The sequence below is a fragment of the Curcuma longa genome, chromosome 1 (genome assembly GCF_044706935.1).
Source record: "Curcuma longa cultivar G26 ecotype Majalengka, Jawa Barat chromosome 1, ITB_CL_G26_1.1, whole genome shotgun sequence".
Taxonomy (NCBI): Eukaryota; Viridiplantae; Streptophyta; class Magnoliopsida; order Zingiberales; family Zingiberaceae; genus Curcuma; species Curcuma longa.
In genome coordinates, this window is record NC_133861.1 from 22786302 (window position 1) to 22813033 (window position 26732).

A 26732-nucleotide genomic window follows, 5' to 3' on the forward strand; every position below is an offset into this window, starting at 1 on the left:
TGTTTTTATATAACAATGAAAATTATATTTGACTAGATAGACTAAGTATTCATCTATGAACCAATGAACATCAGTAAAGAATCATAAAACTATTAAGCATGTTAGAAAATTAATTTAAAGTATTAATCAAACCATTATGGAATCAATCAAATGTTAATCCACAAATATTAAAAAAATAACAAGCCATAATAAACAAAGAGAGGATTCTTTAAAAGAAACATCATAGGAAAGATAGCATCTTTATAAATCCTTCATAAGTAGTTTGGCAGTTTTTTTGTCACTATGGAATAAAGACAAATTTTTTCAAACAAAAAGTAACATTCATTTCTAACTCCAATCAATAAATTCTAACAGTAATTAAAATATTTTTATACTTTTAAAGTATTTTTTTATATAATAAATAGGCGGCTTTGCAGTAACCTCCTAAGGATCACACAGAGGCAGGTAGATACTACAAAAAAACATTGAAGTGGAATCATTATGTCCTTCCTAAGGATTTAGGATCCTTCATAAGAACGTAGATACCCCAACCAAAAAACACTGAAATAGGATCAGCAATCCAATCCTTCAGGGAGTGTTTGTTGCTTTATGATGGAAAATACCACACAACAAACAGAAAAGTTCGTTCTTTTAGCATGATTAATGAACTAAATTAAGTTCACAGGCCCTCGCCTGATTCTTTCTTCGTAGCTTCCTTGATCTCATCCGTTCCATCCTCCTGCCAGTAAAAATCCAGTCACATGATAACCGTGATACAATAACAGCATCGTTTCTAGACTAACCCAGGAACAAAAGGTAACTGACCGTGATATCGGAGGTCCACAGCGTCAAGTTGTCTCGAAGAAGTTGAATTATCAAGGTGCTGTCTTTGTATGATTCTTCTCCCAAAGAATCAAGTTCAGAGATAGCCTCATCAAAAGCCTGCAAATCCATATTTGCACCAACTAATAAATTTCAAAATAAAAATAAACAAGGTTATTTTATATTATAGAATGTCAAAAAAAATATTTCTTTTTGAAAAATCAAACGGAGAGGCTACAAATCGATGATCAAATATCAATATCTTTGAGTTCAGTGGATGCAATTGTCCACACTAGGATAAACAAATCCTATATTTGCCCATGCAATTCATCCTAGGGGTGTCGAATGGGAGGAGTTAGAAGCCAACCAGTCAGTAACACCCAGGACCACGTATTAGGCTCAACACAACCTGTGCCCTGATCATAATCTAGAATAGCATGGGCAATGCTTAACTCAGCATACGAACTGGGTCTGAAGGGCACGGGCCAAAACTGGTTTCCTCTTAAAACATCTTTCAAATGATCTTGAACCAAACAAATTTTTAAAATGTTGGGGGATTATGATCGTTCGGCTAAAAATTTACCAAAACAATCTTGAGAATTCAAAATATATATATATAAATTCTTATAATTTTCTATAAATAAACACCAACCATTATCCCTCCTAAAATAGATATAAATTATTTATTAAATAAGATTTGTATCTTATACCAAGAGAAGTATGATCATACACAAGTATCTGTGAGACCTACAACACCATCACCTACCTACAACACCATCACCTTCTTGCAAGGGTCGTTGCTTCTCTTCCATATATAGGTCGTTGACTTGTAATTGTGTGAGTCAGCACAGCAGGGACCCAGAGAATGATTTCAATTATGAAGTTAATCATATAAATATTTTAGCTTCCTGTGTAAATAGGGGTATCTATGAAGATGACTGTCCATGCTGCCATGATTCAAGATATATTACAAGTTCTAAGTGCCTACAATGGTGCAAGAGTCTTATTTTGGCACAGGTACTCGAGTGTGGGATGAAAAGAGTTGTCCAAACAATTAGAGGATGGAAATGTGCATTTGACTTGAGGATTGATTTGATGTAAAAGATTGCCTACAAGATAACTATTACTTATCATCAGACTCTGACAAGGAAGATAATGGCAATTGACATTGCAAGACCATCAAGAACCCATGCCAATGTATGCTGAACATCAAACCATATGAATTCTAATCCTACTAGAGAAGGGTGCATAAGGGGCCTATAGCATGTCAAACGGTCAAGTGCAGACCTAAACAATTCATAATTTTTCAATTTTAAAGATATTTTCAATAATGTATAGTTTTACCTTAAGAATTAGGAATGAGTGACAGCAGCAGTCTTCTTCAAGAGGCTTCAAAGATGACTAGAGACTTTAAGCAAGGTGCTAGACCAGTTTGAGTCAACATGACTTCTTTCTAAGCCCTAATTTTCATAAGGAAGATGTTGTAGTTCACTAACAATTGGTGTTTGGGGTATTCATGCACAGATATGCATCTAGTTTCTTTTTATTTGCCAGTATACTAGCAGTTAATCAAAAACCAATTCAAGGTCAACTTTCTTTTTTATGTTATTATTTGTTTATGATAGTCATATTTATAAATGGAAATGGTTAAAAATTCTGCTTAACTAGCTACTTTTAAGTTGTAGTCTTCCGGATGGCTACTTTGTTTGGTTTCCCACCAGACAGAAGATTCTGATTCTGCCATTGACTACATAACTGTTTTAGGTTGTTTGTTCCGTAGCCATTCAAAATTACAAGCACAAATCTAAAATACAACAAGATGATGTAACAGAAGAACTAGATCTAGAGTTCCAGATTATTGTCCATAATGGGAAAAGGAGTGTCCACTTTCATCTTGATCTAGCCAAGAGAAAAATAAGAGACGTAGCTAAATGAATTGAGAGAGTGAATTAACTTAATGAACTATAGAAAAAAAATAACAAGGCATTGCACCAAATATGCTGACTACTGGCCAAAAAGAAAAGGTTGTTTTTCAACATCATGACTATTTTCCTTGAGGCCTTTAGTTCCCCAACTTGATCTCAAAATAACTTAATGCTCATAGTTGCGAAGTTTATCATTCAAGGAGCTATATTTGCTCACTACAATACAAATTTGCTTTATTACTCCTAGTAACAGCATAGAACCACACATGTTCAAACAGAAATTGTATAATGTGCATCAGGATGTAAAAAATAGTGACTTGCACTCAGATTCACATGAGCAAAAATATGTGAGACAAACCTGCTTTGCAAGGCTACAAGCACGGTCTGGTGAGTTCAGAATCTCATAGTAGAAGACAGAGAAGTTAAGTGCCAGCCCAAGCCTTATGGGATGAGTAGAAGCCAAATCAGCCAAAGCAATATCCTGTTATGCATCATATGAATGTCAGACACGTGAAACAGAATTTATAAAAATATTTTGGAAAGTAGGTACAGAAGATAATGTTACAATGAACAAGGTTCACGTATTATGTGCCCTCTATGCAAAGAAAAATAATTTTCGCAAACGAAGGGGGTTGCTCAAATTAGTTCAGTGAAATCTTCCTTTGCACAAATTTAAAGACGCTAAGAGACCATTTATGTGGTCCAAAAGTTGAGTAGCTAATTATACATAATTTCATTAATCCATCTTATCAAGAATTTGCTTAAAGGTTCACAAAAATAAACAAAGAACAAATAATCAACGCAAGCTCAATATGTAAATGTTGCATACTTGTGCAGATTTGTATGCCACAAGAGTGTTTTCAGCTGCTTCTTTCCTCTCTGCTCCAATCTTGAACTCAGCCAGGTACCTATGCATTTAAACCAAATAAGATAACGACAGAAAGAAAGAGAGAGATTTTTTTTTGGTGCTAAGATATACAATTTTTTTGAATAAGGGAAATGCGCTTATCTAACCTGTGGTAGTCACCCTTCATCTTAAGATAAAAGACCTTGGATTCTGCACTGGTGGCGGAGGGGACGAGGTGGGAATCAAGCAGCTTCAGGATACCTTCGCAAATCTTGCTGAGTTCTGCCTCGACCTTGGCTCGATAATCCTTGATCAAAGAAACATGATCCTCATTGCCACGGCTCTCCTCCTTCTGCTCGATGGAAGAGATAATCCGCCAGGACGCCCGACGAGCTCCAATCACATTCTTGTAGGCTACTGAGAGGAGGTTGCGTTCCTCGACGGTGAGCTCCTCCCCGTCGATCGTCTTCACCACCTTCTCCATGTACTCCACCATCTCCTCATACCTCTCCGCCTGCTCAGCCAGCTTGGCCAAGTAAACATTCTCCTCGCGGGGGGTTTCCACCGGCGACATTTTGCTAGATCTCCACGAAAGACTTCCTCCCTGGCGAACCAACGACACAGATAAATCATCTAAATAATTGTTTCATGCAAAATCGGTGCAGGAGACGATCGATCAAAAGAATGAAAACACTAGGTGAAGATCTACGCGAACTCGCAGACAAAACTGAAGCAGAAACGCGGTCGGATCGAGCGAGAGGAGCTCTTCGCCAACTAGGGTTCGCCGTGCTCACCTTCGTCTTTTTCTCTTTGGGCAAAGCCTGCCGATGGTTTTGTTTTCGGTGATTTTACGAGGGAGAGATGATGAGTGGAAAGATACCACCTGTCTTGTACACTGACCCAACGGAAAACCTTCCTGTTATAAGCCTGTCCCACATAATTGGATCAATGAAATTGTGGGTAGACAATTTTTTCGTACATCAAAGAAAAAGCGGAGAGCCAACGACCAGTAGCCAAATTCCGCCGGCCCGCCTCCTGCAACCGCAGAAAGATATCAGGCAAGCCAGATCCCCTCTCTCTCCTCAATCAGGAAACAGGACTATCTCGTAGAGCTGCCCTAGCCCTTCGGATCATATCACCATCCGCGTTGATTTAATTTCCGTGGCTCCTGACTCGAACCGCGCACCGAAGAAGATTCACGTCACGGCTCAAGTCATAGCGGGTTGAACCGAGTCGGACCGCTAAATCCGAGCCGATGGTTTTGTGGGTTACGACTAAAACGAAGTTGATCAGGGCCTTTTGTTTTACTCAAGACTTTGCCCTCTCAACGTGCTAGCTGACTAAGGTGTCTTAAACAAAGGTTAGAGTGTGGTCATTGTTCATATTGAGATCGCCTCACGGATATGTCATCAGCCATGCAGCACCGAGGTTAACTTCATGAGGAGGAAGGAGACAATGAGCTCCAGGGCCTGCAAGCATCAATACCGTGAGAGGGAAGGTTAGAGGGTGCCCTTGGCTCGACTACTTCGACATTTAAGTCAGTTACTAGAGGAAGAAGAAGAAACTTGAAGGAAGAAGCAGATTAAAGATGGCGAGTTCGTGTACCTGTGCGCGTAAAGAAAGGAGATTATATAGATGGAGCTAGAAGGGAGAGAATTATATCGGCGTGTCTTATCCTTAATTAAGGAGAATATCTGCGCAATGAAATTTTATCAGAGGAGATGTTCTGTCAGGGTGTGAAAAATGTCTTATCGCGATCATTACGGTGTGGAAAATGTCCCATCATTGTCATAATAGTAGAAAGTCGATCATTAGGCATTATAAGAGGAACAGATTGTCATATTTCATAACTTCTTGACGGCGGCGATGTGACTGACTAAGAGATTTGACTGATTTAGAGAGAAAGATCAGAAAAGAATCGGCACGACTTGAATATAGGAGTAACGTGTTTGGTGAGTCGGGAGTAGGACTCTTGCTCTCGACACCTTGATACTTGGTCTGGACAGGACAAAGAAGCTGAACTGGGAGTTAGGTAGACTGTGACCGTCAAAGCTCAAAATAGGATGGTTCAGGGGCGAATCCAAGTAGATGGGCGAGTCACCGAGTAGATGGATGAGTGGTTAAATAAGGATCCCGAGTGAGTTGAGTGAGTCAGAATGGATAAGGTCCAGTCAACCTTGATATAGGGTCAAGTAACTTTGACAGTCAAGTCTCCCTCCTTCTGTCCAATGTGTCCTGACAAGTCGCCCTCCTTCTGTCTGACGTATCCCGACCTGAAGTATATTTTATAATATATATATATATATTAAAGTGAATAAATAAATATTATTATTTATTTATTTATTTCGTTTGAATAAGGAAAGGGTGCATGATGAAGAGATGCAACTCTTCTCATTTCATGGAAAGAGTGCATAATGAAATGGTGTATAATGAAGAAATACAACTCTTCATGTTTAATAAAAGGGTACATACCATTGTATCTATAAATATCTTCCACTATAAGACAATGAACTCATCTTCTACTTAGTGTATTGTGTGAGTTCTAAAGAGTTCTTTAAATGTTCAAGAGTGTGAGAATTTCTTGTTATTGCTAGACAAGAAATGAGGTTTCATTATATCCTGGGGGAGTATCGTCATCAACCCATAGCAACTACGTGTGGGGGCGAACATCTCTCTAAGGATAGCGATTGATTTCGTGCCTTGAAACCACAATATTCAAGTTCTTGTTCATCTTCCTCAACACTTCCACATAACAATCTTAGAGAGATATTGTGTGAAGATGGCTCAAGATCAAAATAACACTTTCAAAGGCATGAATCAAGAGTTTGTCAAACTAGATTGATTCGATGGGACAAACTTCAACCAATGGAAGGATAAAATAATGTTTCTTCTTTTGGTACTGAATCTTGCTTATGTGCTCGATCCAAACGGCACACCAATTCCCAATGTTGTCGACGATGCAACCAATGAAGAAAAAGAAAGGATTGCCCGATTGAAGAAAAAACGTGACGAGGATACCTTTGCATGCCGAGGGCACATTCTCAATACCTTGTTAAATAGATTTTATGATCTCTACATGTCAATTCAATCGCCATTAGAGATTTGGAAGTCTTTAGGATAAAAATACAATAATGAGCGACAAGGTACGGATAAATTTATCATATTAAAGTATTTTAAGTTTAGTATGGTTGATAATGTGTCTATCATGGATCAAGTTCATGAGTTACAAATCCTTGTAAGTAGACTTTGTGATCTACAAATATTGGTTCCTGAATTATTGCAAGTTGGAGCAATTATTGCAAAATTGTCTTCATCTTGGAATGATTATAGGAAGAAACTCCTACTTTTTGGAGAAGACTTCTCTATTGAAAGATTACTAAGGCATTTATGTATAGAAGAGAAAACTCGAAAACGTGATGTTGTGTATCTTTTTCAAAGTTCTAAGGTGAACAATGTTGGAGAAGCAAAAGTCAATCAAGGCAAAAGAAAGAAATCCTTTGTGGATAGCAAGCAAGATAAAAAGAGACAGAGTATGCTACCATTGCCACAAGAAAGGACATTATATCAAGGATTGCCAACTTCTAAAAAAGGGTAATAATTCAAAAGAAGAGTCAAATTCCAAAGCCAACTTAGTGGAAGAAGAGGACTTAGTTGCTATAATAACAGAGGGAGTTCAGTGCATACATATTGATATGATCACAGAACTAAACATAGCAACACATGGAAGATCCCATGAGTGGTGGCTAGATTCTGGTGCTACTGTTCATGTTTGCAATGACCGCAATCAATTCAAGATATATGAAGAAATGAACAACCGAGAGGTACTAATGGGAAATGACAACTCAGTAAAAGTGTGTGGTCAAGGAACAATAGAATTAAACTTTACATCAGGAAAGAAGTTGAACTTGGTGAATGTATTTCATGTTCCAGATATGAGAAAAAACTTAGTCTCTGCTAATCTCTTATGTAAGAGAGGATTCAAAATTGTGATAGAATTTGATAAGGTTATCTTGCTCAAGAATGATGTGTGTATAGGAAAAGGATATTGTACTCAAGGCATGTTCAAGTTTAACATTAATAATAAAGTGGATGATTCTCTTTATATTGTTGATTCTTGTGATTTATGGCATATAACTAGCACATTTAAATTACAAGTCAATTGAATATATGCAAAAATATAATTATATTGATCTTAGTAATAAGGATTTTAATAAGAAATGTGAAATTTGAATACAATTCAAAATTATTAAGAAACCTTTTCCTAAGGTTAAAAGGAATACACATTTACTAGAACTAATACATATTGACATCTATGAATTAAATGGAAATATTACTAGAGGAGGAAAAAGATACTTTATAACCTTTATTGATGATAGTTCTAGATTTACTTATGTGTATTTGATAAGAAATAAAGAAGAAATATTCGAAATATTTAAGAAATATAAAATGGAAGTAGAAAACATGCATGATAAAAAAATAAAGGTTTTTCATACGTAGTGATAGAGGTGGAGAATATTTTTCTAGTGAATTTGATTATTTTTGTGAGTTACATGGTATTGTGCATGAATGTTCTGCTCCATATACTCTGCAACAAAATGGTTTAGCGGAGAGGAAGAACTGTACCTTAGTAGATATGGTTAATTCAATGTTATTAAATGCTAAGATACCTCGCAATCTATGGGGTGAGGCATTATTGACGGCTTGTCATATTCATAATAGGATACCGTCAAGAAACAGAAAGGTTTCTCCATATGAAATATGGAAAGGAAGCAAATCAAACTTAAATTATTTAAAAGTGTGAGGGTGTTTAGCCTTTTATCGTGTTCCTGATCAAAAGAGAACTAAATTAGGGCCAAGAGCCATAAAAGGCATTTTCATAGGATATGCTCAAAATTCGAAGGCATATAGAATTTTGGACTTAGTGTCCAATATAGTTATTGAATCAAGGGAGGTAGAATTTATTGAAAATAAATTCATTGTTGATTCAAATCCCAATTTAGAATATCCCCAAAAAGATACTGAAATTTTCCAAGAAGTAGTTGTAAATTAAGGCAATAAAAGTCTAAGTGACAATGAATCACTTGAATTTCTAGAGTGAGAAAAGAGAAAGAGTTGGTCCAAACTTTATATCTTCTCAGGCTATAACTTTTTTGGTTGAAGAAACTAGGGATTCTGTGATAAACAAGATCCCAATTATTCTAAACGTAAAGGGTGGTCCTCAAACGTTTAAAGAAGCAATGACCTCTAGAGATTCTACCTTTTGGAAAGAAGCAGATGACGAAATGAACTCAATATTATCTAATAATACTTGGGTCTTGGTCGATTTACCTCAAGGATCAAAGTCTATAGGATGCAAGTGAGTATTTAAAAGAAAATGTGATACGGATGGTTCACTACAAACCTTTAAAGCAAGGTTGGTAGCAAAATGGTTTAGACAAAAGGAAGGTCTAGACTATTTTGATACCTATGCACCTGTGGCAAGAATGACTTCTATTAGGACTCTTATAGCATTAGCATCCATTTACAAGCTTCATGTGCATCAAATGGATGTTAAAATGACTTTTCTTAATGGAGATCTTAATAAAGAAATTTATATGAAACAACCGAAAGGTTATGTGTCACGCCCCGAAGGTGTCCTTCCCGCACACCGAGAGGTACCTCACTTGCTGACAATATAATAAGAAACCAGTACAATAAAAGAGACATAATATACCAGAAGCTAAAGTAAACCAAACAGAAATGCAGCACGTCAGGGTCTCTGAGCAACTTTAAAGAAATTGAATCAAGGTAGTATTAAATCTGTGCCTACAAATCTAGAAGCCAAAGAATGTAGGTAGTTAGCCAAAAGCTAAGTGGGTAATTAGAAAAGATGTACATGAATTTAATCTTGTTTAAGAAGTCAAGGAAAATAGAGTAGATCATATTTTATTATCTCAATTTCGTTTTCTTCATATCATTTTCCATTTATACATAATATATCTGTATCTCTGTATTTATATAATTAATTAAAAGTGGAACAATATGAGCCAATATCATCAGAGTAGAAAAATGTCATAATAAAAAATCTCATGTTCTAGGCTATCAGCGCCTCTTCAGAATATCGTCGCATACGTTATCTAACGTACGGGCTCTCTCTCAGCCCTCACCGGTGGAAGACAGATAGACACTAACCGCGACCTCTGCCCTACCACAACGATATGTGGCTGGTCACGTGCTCTGGACCGAGGACTACGTCTCGCACCATTACTCAGGTGTACGGTCAAGTACTCTGGTATATAACTCTGGTATCAAAACTAGGCTTATAGTTAACACCTTTCAATATTTATCAATTTCTTTTATCTCATTTCACGTTATATCTTTTTCATTAATTATCATCATTGTTACATTCTCAGTATGTATCTAAATGACCAACTCAACCAAATTAAATATTACTCATTCATTTAGGTATCACAATCAAGTTTGCAGGAAAGATAAGTATCAATCAGATGTAGTATCAACAACATGAGAAATAAAAAATCAAGCAGTATAAAAAAACAAGTATCAATAGCGGAGTAAATGAGAATATCTATTTGAATTTTGAAAACACCCTTTCCCATTTTACTTCCCCTAGATGAACCCATGTGCGAACAAAAAATTAGTCAATTATTTACCCTTTAATAATTTAATTACTTTAGCCCTATTTCAGTATATTAAAGGTCATTTAATCCCCTTTTGAAAATAATTATATCCTCTATAAAAATATATATATCCATTTTATTTTATTTATTCATGCACAGGAAAAATGTAGGAGTTCAAGGATAGAAGGTACCCACTTTATGTGTCTACCAAACTTCGAGTGTCAGCAGATCAGCGTGCTCCACTCGAACCAGTATCTACTCAAATAATCAAAATATTACCCTATAAGAATAATAACCACAAAGTCTAAACCTATCTTAATAAAGAAACAATCGAACTTAAAGTCTCATCCCAAAATCCTAAATCACATGTACATGGAACAATCTAAACCTACTACGGTATCCTAAAGAAAAACCCTAAATCCCCAATTGCACCCTAGAATCCATACCTCCTCTTCGCGTGACCAAGTCTGGCGCATGGGTTTCCAGACGGTGGTGCGGCATGTGGACGACGACCTAAGGGGACGACGGAGCTGCTGTCGGTTGGAACAAGCAGGGAGAAAAGAAAGGGAGAGCAGATCGAAGGTTCTTCATTGCAGTCCTCTCCCTCGTGCGCGATGTCCTCACGAAGGCGGCGTCGCAACGCAGAGAAGAAAGCAGCATCGCCTTAGGGCAGAAGGGGCAGTCGCGTGGGAGAAAGGCATCGGCGCGATCTCAGACAGCGGCAGCGGCATCGCGACCTAGAGGCATTGCGGCGTGGAGCAGAGAGTGTCGTCAGCGGAAGGTGACGGCGTCGCGACCTAGAGGCATCGCGGCACGGAGCAGAGAACGTCGCCGGTGGAAGGCGACGGCGTCGCGGTGAAGGCAGGCGACGTCGCAACTCACGACGGTCGGCAATCGCAGGCCCAACAGGGGGCAGAGGTGTTGCGGCGCGGAGCAAAGGGCGTCGCGAACGGAAGGTGGCAGCAATCACATCGCGTGGGAGAGGGCGACGCTCGGGTGTGGGAGGAGGTTAGGGTTCGCTCGGCTTCTTAAATCGCCTCCCTCGCGCGATTTTCTCTCCAAGCAAAGCGGAACCGATCGTGACTCTTTTGTTGGTTTTTTTTACCGATTCTAACATTATGCGCTACCCGGAAATGAAAAGAAAGTTTGTGTAAACTTGTTAAGTCTTTATACGGCTTAAAACAGGCACCTAAACAATGACATGAGAAGTTTGATTCTATAGTGTTATCGAATGACTTCTCACACAAAAGTGCAAATAGATGTATATACTCCAAATTTACCAAAGACTATGGAGTAATAATCTGTTTGTATGTAGATGATATGCTAATTTTTGGGACGAATTTAGAAGGAATTCGTCAAACAAAGGAGTATCTAACTTCTAAATTTAAAATGAAAGATTTGAATGAAGTTGATACGATACTAGGCATAAAGGTGCTTAGACATGAAATTGATTTTGTTTTAAGTCAATCTCATTACATCAAAAAGGTATTGGAAAAGTTTGAGCATCTTAAAATTAAGAAGTCCAATATACCCTATGATCCTAATTTTAAATTAGAAGAAAACATGGGAGACCTATAGCACAATTAGAATATGCAAGTGCTATAGGGAGTTTAATGTATGTCATGCATTACACCAGACTAGATATAGCATTTGTTGTGTGCAAGCTATCAAGATTTACCAAAAAATCAAGTAATAAACATTGGAAAGCTATAACTAGAATTCTTGGATATCTCAAGAAAACTATAAACTTGGGATTACATTATAGTAGTTATCCTGTTGTATTAGAAAGTTATTCCGATGCTAGTTGGATTACAAATCTAAGTGATAACAAGTCCACTTCAGGATCGATTTTCACCATAGGTGGTGGAGCAATAAGTTGGGCATTAAAGAAATAAACATGTATTTCACATTCTACTATGGAGGCTAAATTTATAGTTTTATCAGCCGCTGGCAAAGAAGTGGAATGGCTTAAGAATTTGTTATATGATATAGAGTTGTGACCACAACCAATGACTGCCATTTCGATCTTCTATGATAGTGAACCAACCATGTCTCGAGCACATAACAAGGTTTATAATGGAAAGTCTAGACATATAAGCTTGAGACATGAGTACGTGAAACAATTAATAGGAGATGGTATAATCACCATCACATATGTAAAATCCCAAGGGAATTTAGCAGACCCATTGACTAAAGATTTGTCAAAGGATAAAGTCTAGGAGACTACTACTAAAATGGGATTAAAACCTATAATTGTTAAATAATGGGAACCCAACCTTATTCTAGTAGAACACTAGTTTCAAGGTTTAATGGGTAACAATAAATTATTTAACAATTGGAGCACTAAGATATAGGATTTAGTGTCATATATAATTATAAGGATGAGTTAATACTCTTAATGAATTGATAATATTACTTATCAAAAGATTCCACCTATGTGAATATAGAAGTGGTGCCGCTTCGATTGAGAATTTTAGAGGTTTTATTCTCATAAATATTCATGAAACTAGGATGAACACACGGTCATAAAAGTGCTTAAATTTAATAAATTCTTAAACTTGAACAGGTACAGTTTATGTGTGTGATTTTTCGGTACTAACACAAAGAATATAAATTTAATCAATTAGACACTTATTACTCTGTTAGAACCTTTAAAATTTATGCTAAAGGAATATTTAATCCTTGTGATATATTCTTTATGCATAAATATGTATAATTTGTAAAATAGCGAGGGATTAAAGTATATTTTACACAAAATATATATATATATATATATATATATATATATATTAAAGTAAATAAATAAATATTATTATTTATTTATTTATTTTATTTGAATAAGGAAAGAGTGCATGATCTTCTCATTTCATGGAAAGAGCGCATAATGAAATTGTGCATAATAAAGAGATACAAATTACCTTCATATTTCATAAGTGTGATAATTTTTTGTTATTGCTAGACAAGAAATTCATACTGATTTTATTGTATCTTGGGAGAGTATCGTTATCAACCTATAGCAACTACGTGTGGGGATGAATATCTCTCTATGGATTGATTTCGTGTTTTGAAATCATAATATTCAAGTTTTTGTTCATTTTCCTCAACACTTTCACATAGCAGACTAATCTTTATGAGTAAGATCATAACACCCATAACAGTCATGTTGGTCTATCTCCGGCTCAAACCGTGCTCGAATTGGTTTAATGTCGCATTAGTCGCACACAGAGAAGAGCGAGTCGAATTAATTTTGATATAAACACGATAAAATTCAATTCATTTTTGTTCTCATCAAGTCTCAGTTTTTAACCGGTCCATTCCGTCCCGGTCCGGTTCGTTCTGAACTTTTTCTTAAACAGAGGAATTCCATTTGTTCCGGAGCTGCAAATCTCCAGAACTAGAAAGAATCTAACGGCTGATAACTTACGTCCGTGCCACGTTGGCGGTGAATCCAACCGTCGGCAATTCCAACGGCTATAATTAGCATCTCGTCGGATTCACTATTCGGCAGGATTTCGTTTTTTCTTTTAGAATTCACGAAATGTCCGTTTAACATTTGACAAAAATCCACGTGTCTATAGTTGTGCGAGCTGGTAAAATTTAGATTGTTTGAGTCAGTTTCAGGCGATCCCGTTGACTATCTTTTCCTTGTTATGCCACGCCACGCGGACCGCGGGTTCCATATTTAGTGGCCATTCGCAGTGGGTCCATTCGCCGAACGGACGGCCCAGATGTCAGCATCCGCAGCTTTATATGGACGATCGCTGTTTTCATTCTCTCCGTCTCTCTGCCACACTCGCCGGAGGCATCGCAATGCTTCGTAGCGCTTCAACGCCTTTGCTCAACCGGCCATGGGCGCCGGCCTTGACCCCCGACTTAGCCACTTCGGCGGAGCTACAAGTTCCGAACCAGATCCCGCGTCCTCCCTCGGTGACTCACCTCGCGTCCTGCTTCTCCGTCGCCGCTTCGCCGCTGCCGCCCATCTCCCGGTGCCGCTCCGTGAATGAGATCGGGGTGTTCTCGGAAGTTTCCGATACGCTGTCCTCTGCCTCGCTGCTCAGCCACATCCTGACGAGCTCGGGATTGGAGGGGCGCAGCGTCACGGTCGCCTCGCCACCCAGGACTGGATCACGTCGTCGTCACAGCTTGTTTGAAGTGGGCGACGGCGGGGCCAGCGATGGATATAGCGGGGGTGACAACGGGAGAGAAGGCGGAAAGGACAGCGGCAGCGACGCCATGGACGCGTATTACGCGCAGATGATCAAAACGGACCCGGGGAACTCTCTCCTACTAGGGAATTACGCCAAGTACCTGAAGGAAGTGCGAGGAGACAGTGCCAAAGCAGAGGAGTACTGCGAGCGGGCGATGCTGGCGAACCCGCACGACCACGTCGTACTAACCATGTACGCGGACTTGGTATGGGAGGGCGACCGCGACGCTCCCCGAGCCGAGAGCTACTTCGATCGAGCCATGAAAGTCGCTCCCGACGATTGGTAACCAATGGCAAATCGAGCCATCTTGATTAGCTTGTCGTCTATTATGAAACTTAACTTCCGCAACTGATGATTCATCGCGTGCAGCTTCGTGATGGCTTCGTATGCCAAGTTTCTGTGGGATTCTGAAGAGGAAGGTGGGGAGGGAGGAGTTAGGGAAAGCAGCAGCGACCGGACCTGCAGGTTGTTCCATACAGCAGCAGCTCGTGAACGGATTGCTGCATCTTAATAAACCACTTCCTTCTAATTTCGATCGAGACCGGCTGATTGTCTCGACAAGTATTACTGATTAATTTTTCTGCAAGTATAATTATGTATCTGGAAATAAGTTGAGGATTATCTTCTTCTTTTTCTTACTGTTCTTCGTTGTGAAGAACGTGGTGATACTGGATCACCTTTTTAATATATGGTATATTTTTTGTTTGAATTGTTGAAATTTGTAATGCCCCAATCCTGCTGAGCTCAAATTACATGACTGAATACGTAGAGCGAATATCATGGATGTGAAGAACTGGAGACGGAGATCATAAATCCTTCACCGCCCGTGGCTCTCGATCGAAAAGGCGACACGGAGGATTAATTAAAAAGTCAGTTCATGCGATGCATGCTTTCTTCACCGGGCTCTCGATCGATCGGTGAAGAGTAATTAATATTTTTCGATCGATCGATCGATCGGTTATTTGCTCGTTCTGTTTCTTCCTCTCTGAACCCTTCCCAATTATATTCTACTATGAGATCACTAGCATTTGGCACTTCTCTTCCACTCCTCTTCCTTTTCTTCGTCGGAGTTGCCGGTGGCGGCGGTCGACAATGGGAGGTGCTTCAGAGAAGCATCGGGGTCTCAGCCATGCACATGCAGCTTCTGCACAATGACCGCGTGGTGGTCTTCGACCGCACCGACTTCGGCCCCTCCAACCTCTCGCTCCCATCCGGCGGCTGCCGCCGCGACCCCCACGACCGCGCGCTCCGCCTCGACTGCACCGCGCATTCCGCCGAGTACGACGTCGCGACCAACACCTTCCGCCCCCTCACCATTTCCACCGACACCTGGTGCTCCTCCGGAACCGTCGCCCCCGATGGCGCCCTCGTCCAGACCGGCGGGTTCAACGACGGCGAGCGCGCAGTCCGCGCCTTCCGCCCTTGCCTCAACCGCACCTGCGACTGGGTCGAAGTCTCGCAGGTACATCATAAACAATTTTCCTTTAAAAAAATCATTTTGCAGTATTTTATTTTTATTTTAGAAGTTATTAAATGTAATATTTTAAATTATAAAGAGATTTTTTTTAAAAAGGAAAAAGAAAGATAAAGTGTTGGAAAGTAGGTAAATGATTTATTTATTTATTTATTTTTCAAAAATTAAGTTATGATCCAAGTTTAACATTGCTGACTGATTTAATTTGTGTTGAAAAAAAAAGGCCCTCGCCGTCCGGCGGTGGTACGCCACCAATCACATCGTTCCCGACGGCCGCGCCATAATCGTAGGCGGTCGTCGCCAGTTCAGCTATGAGTTCTACCCCAAGACTCACCCTTCCGACATGACCGCCATTGTCTTCCCCTTCCTTCGCGAAACCAGAGACGCCGCCGAGAACAACCTCTACCCCTTTGTTCACCTCAACCTCGACGGCCACCTCTTCATCTTCGCCAACAGCCGGGCCATCCTTCTCGACTACACCAAGAACTCCGTCGTGAGGACCTACCCGACCATGCCCGGAGGCCACCCCCGGAATTACCCGAGCTCCGGTTCCTCTGTTCTGCTCCCGCTGGAGCCGTCGCCGAAGTGGGCCGAGGTCCTCATCTGCGGCGGGGCGCCGGTGGAATCCTACGCCCGGTCAATGAAGAAGCAGAAACCCTTCCTCCGAGCGCTCGACACGTGCGGGCGCCTCAGGATCACCGACGCCTCCCCGTCGTGGACCATGGAGACCATGCCGGTGGCGCGGGTCATGGGGGACATGGTGCTGCTCCCCACCGGCGAGGTGCTCATCATCAACGGCGCCGAGTCGGGGACCGCCGGCTGGGAGCTCGCCGGCGAGCCAGCGCTCACTCCCGTTCTCTACCGCCCGAGGGGCACAGCCGGAACCCGCTTTAACCCCCAAAGCCCGTCGACCACGCCGCGGCTCTACCACTCCGCCGCGGTACTGCTTCGCGACGGCCGCGTGCTCGTCGGCGGAGGCAACCCCCACATCAGCTACGACTTCTACGGAGTCGAATTCCCGACGGAGCTCAGCCTGGAGGCCTTCTCGCCGCCGTACCTGAGCGCGGAGAACTTGGCGTCACGGCCGCGAGTAATGGCCCCGGTTTCGTCGTCCCCGATCAAGCTGAGCTACGGGGAGCGATTTATCTTGCGGTTCGAGGTGGCTGCGGCAATGAGACGTGTGCGTGTGACAATGGTGGCACCAGCCTTCGCAACGCACTCGTTCTCGATGAGCCAGAGGCTGCTAGTGCTGGAGACGAAGGTGGAGAAGACGGAGGGCGGCGCGTGGCATGCAGTGGCTGTGGCGCCGGCGTCGGGCGTTGTGGCGCCGTCTGGTTATTATATGGTGTACGTGGTAAACGGAGAAGTACCAAGCGAAGGCGTGTGGTGTCACATACACAGTGACGGCGACGCTGCATGAAAGCGAAGGACTAGTGGTCTGGTCATCGTCTTAAGCTTCTCCGGCGATGTTGATCAATGGAGGTGAATCGACAGTGTGTCGAGGCCTTTTGGGTATGATACCGATGATAAGAGTGACGTGGTTCTTCCCTAGACGAAGGTCATGAGTTTCTGACGGCCAAAGCTCAGACTGAAGTGTTAGGATAAGTCAATATGAACTCTACTACACCGAATTTAGTCGGTCAGTGTCTCAGACTCAAGTCTCGCGTGGGCTTGGCCCTGGCCCCCTCAAGTGGGCCTCCAAGACCACACCAGATGCGCGTCTCGTCTCGATCAGTCTTGTCTTGGCTGTTGGTAAAAGAAGTTAGCAGCAATCAATTAAATAAATAAACATTAATTAAACTAAATAAATGGTAAAAGACAAATATACACAGATGTACTTGGTTACAACATAGGTGGTTGTAAGTCAAGGCGATTGAAGCTCGACTATGAAAATCTCTTTATGGCGGAGAAACCTTTTACAGAACTTTAAAGCACAGAAACTTAGAGAGAAAATTACAAAGTAATTGATCATATGACTTCTAAAACTCTAAGTTTTATTTATAGTCCAAGAGAATAGATCTGTATCATTGATCGTAGATGAACTTTCTCTTGGTCGTTGATTTATTAATGTGATCCTAACCGTTGATCAAAGATAGACTTTGATCGTAGCCGTTGATTAAATAAAGATAAACTTTATCTTTAATAAAAGATAAAGAGATTTATCCTTAATAAAAATTAAATATTTATCTTCTATATGATATAAAATATAAAATTTATCTTTTCTTTCTTTTTCTTTAAAAGTCACGTCCAAAAGGTGTAAATCTAAGTCTTCTACTCCTGTCAAAGTCAATGGTCAAAAAGTCAATAGTCAAAAGTCAACATGTTGGACTTTTATTGACTTTTTTAGAATCATCGATTGGGTGATTTCTGGCTAACAAAGAGTTAAGCTCACCCGAATACGACTCCGATCTTTGGCCCTTCGAGCGTACTTCTTTCCGATTTCTCGTCCCTCGGACGTCGCGCATGTCCTTCTCGCTCCACCGATATACTCTTCTGCAGCATCCGCATCCCTCGAATGCATCGATCCCGTCGGCTCACTTCCCCGCGCCATCCTTCTCGTTCGCTGCGTCTTATACTTGACTTTCTCTGTTTCTAAACTCCTGCACACTTAGACAGAGGGATCAGAAACACACAGGACCTAACCTAACTTGGTTGATCACATCAAAACTAACAGAGGCACCAACATCGGCCACCTATTCGTCTCGTCTCGGCCAGACTCATCTCGGCCACCTATTCACCTCGTCTCGATCAGTCTCGTCTCGGTCTCGACCATTTATTCGTTTCGTCTCGGTCAGTCTCGTCTTGACCACACTATTCGTCTCATTTCGATCAGCCTCGTCTCGTCTGGGCCAGCATCGTCTCGCCTATCTCAGGAGTCTATTCTCAGCCACTCCACCTCGCTTTGTTTCATCTTGGATTCTCACCTCAGGCCTTCTACGTGTCAGCACGACATACAGCCATCCAGAAGAGAACATTCTTACTGGCAGACATCCGTGTGAGAATGTACCAGCAGGATAATGGACCCATGGTAGTCGCGGATTCGGTCCCCTCTGATACCCTTTCTTCTGCGCGTCAGGACAAAGGACTAGCTAGAGACGGATTTAAGTAGGGGCTATCCTAGACTGTAGCCCAACCTTGTGAGTCTTATAATAATTTAACAATAATTTATTTTGAATATTTCTGAACGGGGTGGTGGCGCAGTTGGCTAGCACGTAGGTCTCAAGTTATCCTGAGGTCGAGAGTTTGTGCCTCTCTCACCCCATTTGTTCTCTTGGTGATGAAGATTAATGCACTTCGGTGATGTCAGGGTTCATCACTTCTAAGCCAATATTTTTTTTCCCAATTTGTAATTGACATATACAAATCAGTCATTTTAATTAGGCTCTCTCTCGTTAAGGATCCATTTTACCACTGTTTAGATAATATTCGTTAGTTTGCAAACAATTTGTAGCTTTAAATTAAGTTATATGAAGTAAAAAAATATTTTTTTTTCCTTACTGACAGATTTAAGTAAGGGCTATAAAGGTGAGATCCATTGGCATTTCTGAAATTTTTCTTTTTTTTGTGAGTTTATCTGGAGACTATGGTTTGAAGAAAGAGCTTCCATTTAGTAATTGTGCAAGTTTTACTCTTTTATACATTTTCGATTTCTCCATTTGTATTGCGGCAAGCGTCGCAGCCTTTCGTTCGTGGTTCCTTTGCTTTTGTTGGCGTAAAAAAGATGTTTTCAATATTTCTTTTATTTTAATGAATGAAAATAACTAATTTTTTTATAAAAAATATTTTTGGGAACAATAATTAATGAGTGAGTTCCAATGAACTTCCACTATTTTCGATTTAATACTTTCGAGGAACAAGAGAAAGAATCTGAAATAGGAGTCATGATTGTGATTGTATAGTACATTTAGGGGGCCCACTTGTGGCCTCTACTTCCACTTGAACAAAATTACATAATATAACTTCACGCAATCTAAGGTTGGGCTATTTTGGGCTCTAATTTAACCTTAAAAAAAATTACATAGATATTTGTAGTCTACAACTTGATATCAAAGAAAAATTGATGGATTTTTTCTTTCTTTGTTCATTGTATTTTGATGTTTAACTCATCCCTTCCATACCTAAAGCCAGCACAGTCTACCTTTAATTTTTGGATCCATCCTTGCAAAGGACGTACCAGATTGTCAGACACGGTCTCCTCCGATACTCTTCTTCTGCGGCTGCGCTGCCCCTTCACCCAGCTCGAGGATAGTCTACGTCGGATGGTTCATTAACTAATGGTTTAATTATCCATGGTATCTAGTCGGAACAGAATCAATTGACAAGATGCGGTTGGCTTAATTTTTTTTAAAGTAATGTAAATTTCAATCCTGTTAAGCGAAGGAAATAATTAATTATACAGAAGAGAAACATTCCAAATTCGATTCGTCCTCTAATTGTTCCCGTCATAAGACTGAAGCACCAAACGACGAGCAACTACAACTTTCATCGATCCTTCTAGAATGACAGGTCAGCAAAATGAGACTTCGGGGCGGCTGGAAGCTTCCATCAGTTCAGATCGGCTGGAAGCTTCCATTTTCTTTGATAGTCATCTCACTCAGCTCTTCGGCTTCCTTCTCCATCTTCTTCTTCTTCTTCTCCTCCACTTGGCAGGAATCTTCTTCTAGCTTCGTCCCTTCACCTTCTTTAAACTTCGCATAAATGTCTCCTCTATAAAAGGCCCTGGTTCTCCACATCAACACCAGCATCGCCAGAGCTCCGGCCACCGTCACCGCCGTGATGATGAGGAACGACAGCCGGAAACACCTCGCCCCCATGCACGTCAGCGACTTATGCCCTGGCGACGACGAGGCCTCGACGCCGTTCTGCTTCCGCGCCTCCCGGTCGTACAGGTAACCCACCAACTTCACGTTGAGCAAGTAGGACGCCACCGGGCTCGCGAGGCCGCCGACGTTGTACAGCGTCGCGAAGTACTTGAGCCCGAAGACCTCAGAGATGATGGCGAAGAGCAGCGGCATCTGCGCCCCGAAGCAGAAGCCGATCACTATGGAGGCGACGTAGAGCGACCTGGGCACGCCGAAGGCGATCAGCAGGTGACCGGCGCAGGAGACGACCATGACCACCGCGAAGAGGAGCGGGCGGGGCAACTTGTACCGCGCGAGGAAGATCTCCGACAAGAATCCGGCGGCGACGCGGCCGGCGTAGTTCCAGATGCTGATGAGCGACACGAAGGTGCGGGTGTTGTGGAGAGGGTAGCCGAGCGACTCGCCGATCTGGCCCATGTTGTCGACGGCCGTAAGGGTTCCTCCGACGCCGCAGATCGTGGCGAAGAAGATGATGAGCATGTCGAGGCTGAGGAGCGCTTGGAGGATCGAGTAGTCTTCCCCTCTTTTGGGCGGCTTCACGGCGGCCGCGATCCTCCCCGCTAGGGTTTTGGCTGGGCCGCGATCCTCCCCGCGTCCTCTAATTGTTCCCGTCATAAGACTGAAGCACCAAACGACGAGCAACTACAACTTTCATCGATCCTTCTAGAATGACAGGTCAGCAAAACATCGCTCGTGTTGTTGACACGCCACGGCGTCGCCTTCACTCGGCAAAATGGCAGCAGTAAATCGAGAATTTAATAAATTGTTTATATTTATTTATTTAAATATATTAAATAAATATAAATAAATTTTTATTAAAGTGAAGATCAAATTTATTGGTAAATATTTTTATTTAGAATGCAAAGAGCAGAGACGGAAGAGATACTAATCAATAGTGCGAATGCTCCACCAAGGAAGGCACATAAATTTACTGAGAAAATTATTTTTTCTCAAAATGTATTTATAATTTTGGCCTTTTTCAAAAGTTTTTGCCTTTTTTTTTTCTTTTCAGACGTCTAGACAAGCTCATGCCGTGATTGCTGCAACCAAAATGGAAAACGCACGACAGAATAGTATTTTTTTTTCTTTATCTATTTTTTTTAAAATAAGTTCTTCTGTAATAAATGCCTGGCACGGCTTACCGTTACTGTTAATGCCTCCGCGTTGTCTTCTTTGGTTCTTATTACCAACTGGCTGCGGTCCTGGGTTACGCTCACCGCGTGGGGACCGAACGTTCGATTCACCAGTCTGCCAACCGACGCTACGCCCCCGGTAAGCGGTAAAACTGCCCCGGTAAGCGGTAATTGAAAATGACGACCTCTAAGTATTAGTACCAGTTCGCTCCGCTCCCTACTCGGTACTCATTTTCTTCTGGGCTTTTCTAGATCTCCCCGCTGCTTCTTCTCGATTCCTCTGCCTGCCGTCGCAGGGCGATCGGCCAATCCTACCTCGGTTCTGCAAGCGATGGTGAAAGAAATGCTCGGCCTCCTCAAGGTGAAGGTGCAGCGAGGGTTTAACCTCGCCGTCAGGGACTTTTGGAGCAGCGATCCCTACGTCATCGTCAAGATGGGCAAGCAGGTTCGCGATCGCCTCCCTTCACCTCATTTCTTTCATCATCGAAGCTTGTTTTCGTCACGACCTTTAGATGTTAGTGATAAAGAGCAAGACAGAGTTGCCCTTTTCTCTCTCTCTGTTTTTTTCGATCTCGCCAGTAGATGTGTTAATCGAAGAAAACAGCGACGGAGAAGTGTTAGAATTGAGAAAGATTTAGCAAATTCTCTTCTATGTGGAAGTGTTAGTTATTGTTCTGCTTACTAATAGCTATGCTACTATTTGATGCGCCTAAATCTGATCACATGATTTCCATTTTGTCAGACTGATTGATTGCAATATACGTTGTGTTTGATTTGTTGTTTCGCCCAATATAACCATTCTTAATGCTATCAGATGTAGTTTTTTTCATCCCCAATCCCATCATTTGCTGAATATGTTTTTGATCCTTTGAAAATTTTTGCTTAATGCGCTACCTTCACTCGTTGTTGCTTCATTTTCCTTTCTCTTAATATATTCTTCATTTTTTTCGTTGCAGAAATTGAAGACTCGAGTAGTAAGACGAAATACCAATCCTGTTTGGAATGAAGAGCTGACGCTTTCTATTGAAGATCCTAACCTCCCAGTGAAACTGGTATGCTAATTTGAAATAATACTCGATCTACATTAGCAATTTTCAGATGCCAGAAACTGAACAATTCGGACACAGCAGTTGGCAATCGTAACCTTGAAACATATATCTATCGTAACCTCGAATTAGCAAACTAAAGTATACTTCTCAATCAGTGATTATGCTAAGGTCCAGTGCTCATTGTTGTCATTCTTCCTCAGCTATTGAAATTTCTTAATTGCAGGAAGTGTTCGACAAGGACACATTTAGCCTAGACGATCCCATGGGCCACGCAGAATTTGACATCCGCATGCTAGCGGAGGCCGTGAAGATGAAGTTGGAAGGCCTCCCAAATGGCACCATAATCACTACGGTGACGCCCTGTAGGAAGAACTGCCTGGCCGAGGTGAGTCGTGTGTACTGGTCAGATGGCGAGGTGTTTCAAGACCTTATCCTCCGGCTCAGAGATGTTGAATGTGGTGAAGTGGAGCTCAAGCTGCGCTGGGTCAGCACTCCAAGCTCCTGGGATTTGTGATCTCTCTTCACGTTTCTTAATTTTACGACTGCACGATCATGCGCGTAGATAGATGATACTAGAAAATAAAGCATTTGTAGTCTAAGAACAGGGCTGTGATTTAGTTAGTCGTATTTCGATACACTTCAGAAACACAACAAGACATGAACCCTACTCGATTTCGATCATCTGTCCTCCTGCTCCTCCATCGACGCCGCCATTATCTCATCTACCTTCGCACCCAATTCCGAATCTCCATGGGCATGAACTATTTTATGATTAGATCATTGTAAATTAATTTTGTTAATGAGAATTTAATATCACATTAAGCAGTGGGGGTCTATACACATAAAGAAACACAAAATTAAGAGGGACTCAAAATTAAACCATACTAATTTGTTTGGGCCCGAATTTGGGCCGCATAGTGGGCTTCCAATTCATCAAAAGGATGCTCCATCATATTTTTTGTATCAAAAGAACTCTTGTTCCAATATTATTGTAGTGGCTACTACAAAGTTTAACAATTGCAACAAAGCTACTACGTGTTAAACTAAATCATTTTTTTAGTTCAATTTATCAAAAATACACATAAAATATTTTATATTAAAATTTTTTAAAACAAGTTAGTTAATAAATTGTAAACTTGATTAAAATTACTTCAACAATATTTAAAAACATCATAAAATTTTGTGGCATCCACTAATTGAGTATAACAGTTGTAGTAATCATTAATTTATTACTACAATACTGTGACTCCTACAATCATTTTATAGTGATTTTAATTTTTCTAAAAGTAATTTTGATTAAATTTAAATAATTTTAATTAAATTAGTAAAAAAATTAATATAAAATTATTATATATGTAGTTTTTTAATCAAACCAAACTGATTTATTTTAATATTTTGTACCGGCTACAACAACACTAAAAGAAATATTTTAAAAATATAATGGCCACTCTTTTAATATATATAAATATTTTAAAAATACCCTTTTAACAATTCAGATAATCATATATTGAGTTGACCCGTAATGAAAAAGTATATTTGACAATTAAAAAATTATGCGATTAATTATGATACGCTTCTAGGTTCACACCTGAGCCATGTGCGGTGCTCCAATTTTGCTTAGGAAACGATTTTATTTAGAATTGCTAACAATTTTTAAATTAAATTATGATATTGTATATTAGTTTTGACTATACAATTATTTTGATATTTTTAAAAATCAAGATACCCTTTTAACGAAAATTATAACAAAAAATTTTCCAATATAAATTAGTTTTCTAGAAGCTTATATTAATTACATGGCGTGCCTCATCATCGCAAGCATGATCCCTTCTTCATACGCGATTATGTTCATTTATTTTAATGCAATATATTTATCTTTTTTAAAGATATTCTTTTCTATTTTTGTTGATTATAAGAGAACTTATTTTCTAAGGATCACGTGTGAAATCGATATCTTTTATATCAATCGGGATTATTATCCTTAATTATGAACGTGAGGGGAGGTTGCATGTCAAATCAGCCCTCGATAGAGTCATTAACGATTCGGCATCACGATTCTATTAGGATATGTATATATTCTATTTAATGAAAATAAAAAAATAATAATATGAAGTATGATTATTTGAGTCATTAATGAAATTAATATTTTATTTATAATTTTAATATTTAGATGGAGTATGATGCTTATAATAGATTGATCGTAAGGATGAATTACCTCAAAAGTCTAAGTGAGCTTCTCGAATTTATCATACCTCAATGTGAATCCATTAACTTCAAAATTAATAAAAAAAAAATAAAAAAATAAAAAATAAAAACAAACTTCTCTCTCTCCCGCATAAGTATAAGTATGGCTCCGTCGTCACTTCCGATCTCTCAATCAACAGCCTTCCATCCCCGGCCTCGTCCGCCTTCCTCTCCGTCAACCGAATCGCCGCAAGATGTCGCAGAGGAAGCATGCTCCCCAGGGCCTCTCCTTCGTCGACGAGATGAGGGTCGCTTCGATGAAGCTGCACCCCAGGAACCTGGCCAAGGAGGGCGAGAAAGAGCCTGAAGGACCTCCCGTCTCCCAGTGGGAGCCGTCCATTGAGGGGCTCCTCCAGTTCCTGGTCGATAGCAAGCTCGTGTACGACACCTTCGAGGCCATCATCCACCAGGCCGACTACTGTAATTAACTTCTACTATTCTAATTAATTAAATCGCACCATTTTTATGGTTTTTCTGGTCTTATTGTCGATGAACCATGTATAGCTAGCAGTCGACCGGCCAGTTACTACTGAAAGTTGTTGATGATATGCATGAACTTTATTTTGGCACAATCTAATTAATTACTTTTGTTTAATTTGTAGATGCCGAGTTGAGAAATACTGGCCTGGAAAGATCTGAGAAGCTAGCAAAAGATCTGGAGTGGTTCGAGTACCAAAAACGTGCCATTCCTCAACCCTCTGCTCGTGGCCATTCTCATGCTCGCTATCTGGAGCAGGTTTCAGATAAGGATCCTCAAGCTTTCATTTGCCACTTCTACAATGTGTACTTTGCGCATAGCGCTGGCGGTCCAATTATCGGCAGAATGGTACATTAACTTTGATTTTTGTCTGAATATAATTTTCTACATATCAATCAAATTGCTAGGCAACTACATCTTTTAGAGCAAACAATGTCTTCCATAGGTAGTTTGGTGCACTAATACTTATGTCAGGGGACTTATAGGTGGTCATGACAACTGCCCATACCCCATCATGGAGTTCATCAAAATAGTGTTTGAAGACTCTTTGAAGACACTTTGCAGCTAGCTCTCAATCTCAGAAATCCATTGATAATTCAATTTCTTGTTCTGTGTTCCTCCAAGGTGTCAGCAAAAATCTTAAACAACAAGGAGCTGGAGTTCTATAAGTGGGATGGTGTTCTCTCTCAACTGTCGCAAAACGTGCGCGATAAGCTAAACAAAGTTACTTCAGTATGATACTCAACACTCTTTTCTTTCTCTTTTCAGTTTTTTTTTTAAATTTTTCATTGTGACGTACGAAAAGTATTATCATCCGCTAAGTTGTTTGTCTATCGTTTCTGCAGGACTGGTCCAGAGATGAAAAAGATCGCTGTTTGGAGGAGACAGAGATCTCATTCAAATACTCAAAAGAGATACTTGGTCTTCTAATACAATCATGAGCTTGTTAAATGCAAATATTATGTGAGATCTGTTGTTCCGTTTTAAATTAAGCGTGTAATAATTCCATTTGCTGAATAAATGCTTCTCTAAACCGCTCTGGAATTTAGAGTTGCTCAAGCAAAATTTGGAAATCTATATCAGGCACTAATTTA

The 26732-nt window shown here is 40.5% G+C and overlaps 6 protein-coding genes across 6 annotated transcripts; 4 read left to right on the top strand and 2 right to left on the bottom strand.

Annotated features, from left to right (window-relative positions):
• Positions 1-408: 408 nt before the first annotated feature.
• Positions 409-4403, bottom strand: LOC141821651 (14-3-3-like protein GF14-C). The gene is made up of 6 exons (XM_074709017.1): positions 4283-4403; positions 3741-4177; positions 3556-3634; positions 3085-3207; positions 805-921; positions 409-718 (listed from the first exon to the last, which is right to left on the bottom strand). Exons 2-6 carry the CDS (start codon positions 4145-4147, stop codon positions 659-661), a joined length of 786 nt encoding a protein of 261 aa, XP_074565118.1. The 5' UTR covers positions 4148-4177; positions 4283-4403; the 3' UTR covers positions 409-658.
• Positions 4404-13940: 9537 nt separating this feature from the next.
• On the top strand, positions 13941-14909 carry LOC141826347 (uncharacterized). Its single transcript, XM_074713590.1, has 2 exons — positions 13941-14680; positions 14768-14909. The coding sequence occupies exons 1-2, from the start codon at positions 13941-13943 to the stop codon at positions 14907-14909; spliced, it is 882 nt and encodes a 293-aa protein (XP_074569691.1).
• A 501-nt stretch (positions 14910-15410) lies between these two features.
• On the top strand, positions 15411-17292 carry LOC141826356 (aldehyde oxidase GLOX-like). Its single transcript, XM_074713598.1, has 2 exons — positions 15411-15860; positions 16096-17292. Exons 1-2 carry the CDS (start codon positions 15411-15413, stop codon positions 17290-17292), a joined length of 1647 nt encoding a protein of 548 aa, XP_074569699.1.
• A 2963-nt stretch (positions 17293-20255) lies between these two features.
• LOC141844892 (protein NUCLEAR FUSION DEFECTIVE 4-like) lies at positions 20256-21715 on the bottom strand. Its single transcript, XM_074732867.1, has one exon. The coding sequence runs from the start codon at positions 21347-21349 to the stop codon at positions 20423-20425; it is 927 nt and encodes a 308-aa protein (XP_074588968.1). The 5' UTR covers positions 21350-21715; the 3' UTR covers positions 20256-20422.
• Positions 21716-22094: 379 nt separating this feature from the next.
• LOC141837681 (GTPase activating protein 1-like) lies at positions 22095-23533 on the top strand. Its single transcript, XM_074725055.1, has 3 exons — positions 22095-22312; positions 22824-22919; positions 23140-23533. The coding sequence occupies exons 1-3, from the start codon at positions 22199-22201 to the stop codon at positions 23428-23430; spliced, it is 501 nt and encodes a 166-aa protein (XP_074581156.1). The 5' UTR covers positions 22095-22198; the 3' UTR covers positions 23431-23533.
• A 1774-nt stretch (positions 23534-25307) lies between these two features.
• Positions 25308-26719, top strand: LOC141844751 (heme oxygenase 1, chloroplastic-like). The gene is made up of 4 exons (XM_074732748.1): positions 25308-25580; positions 25763-25986; positions 26263-26370; positions 26484-26719. The coding sequence occupies exons 1-4, from the start codon at positions 25355-25357 to the stop codon at positions 26577-26579; spliced, it is 654 nt and encodes a 217-aa protein (XP_074588849.1). The 5' UTR covers positions 25308-25354; the 3' UTR covers positions 26580-26719.
• Positions 26720-26732: the final 13 nt, after the last annotated feature.

Coding starts and splice junctions, on each gene's coding strand:
- LOC141844751 (XM_074732748.1), top strand. CDS start 25,355: ATGTCGCAGAGGAAGCATGCTCCCCAGGGCCTCTCCTTCGTCGACGAG. Junction 25,581..25,762: donor CATCCACCAGGCCGACTACT/GTAATTAACTTC, acceptor TTTAATTTGTAG/ATGCCGAGTTGAGAAATACT. Junction 25,987..26,262: donor GTCCAATTATCGGCAGAATG/GTACATTAACTT, acceptor TGTTCCTCCAAG/GTGTCAGCAAAAATCTTAAA.
- LOC141826347 (XM_074713590.1), top strand. CDS start 13,941: ATGGACGATCGCTGTTTTCATTCTCTCCGTCTCTCTGCCACACTCGCC. Junction 14,681..14,767: donor AAAGTCGCTCCCGACGATTG/GTAACCAATGGC, acceptor CATCGCGTGCAG/CTTCGTGATGGCTTCGTATG.
- LOC141844892 (XM_074732867.1), bottom strand. CDS start 21,349: ATGACGGGAACAATTAGAGGACGCGGGGAGGATCGCGGCCCAGCCAAA.
- LOC141821651 (XM_074709017.1), bottom strand. CDS start 4,147: ATGTCGCCGGTGGAAACCCCCCGCGAGGAGAATGTTTACTTGGCCAAG. Junction 922..3,084: donor CTTGTAGCCTTGCAAAGCAG/GTTTGTCTCACA, acceptor ATGGATTTGCAG/GCTTTTGATGAGGCTATCTC. Junction 719..804: donor TGTGGACCTCCGATATCACG/GTCAGTTACCTT, acceptor TTTTACTGGCAG/GAGGATGGAACGGATGAGAT.
- LOC141837681 (XM_074725055.1), top strand. CDS start 22,199: ATGGTGAAAGAAATGCTCGGCCTCCTCAAGGTGAAGGTGCAGCGAGGG. Junction 22,313..22,823: donor TCGTCAAGATGGGCAAGCAG/GTTCGCGATCGC, acceptor TTTTCGTTGCAG/AAATTGAAGACTCGAGTAGT. Junction 22,920..23,139: donor CTAACCTCCCAGTGAAACTG/GTATGCTAATTT, acceptor TCTTAATTGCAG/GAAGTGTTCGACAAGGACAC.
- LOC141826356 (XM_074713598.1), top strand. CDS start 15,411: ATGAGATCACTAGCATTTGGCACTTCTCTTCCACTCCTCTTCCTTTTC. Junction 15,861..16,095: donor ACTGGGTCGAAGTCTCGCAG/GTACATCATAAA, acceptor TGAAAAAAAAAG/GCCCTCGCCGTCCGGCGGTG.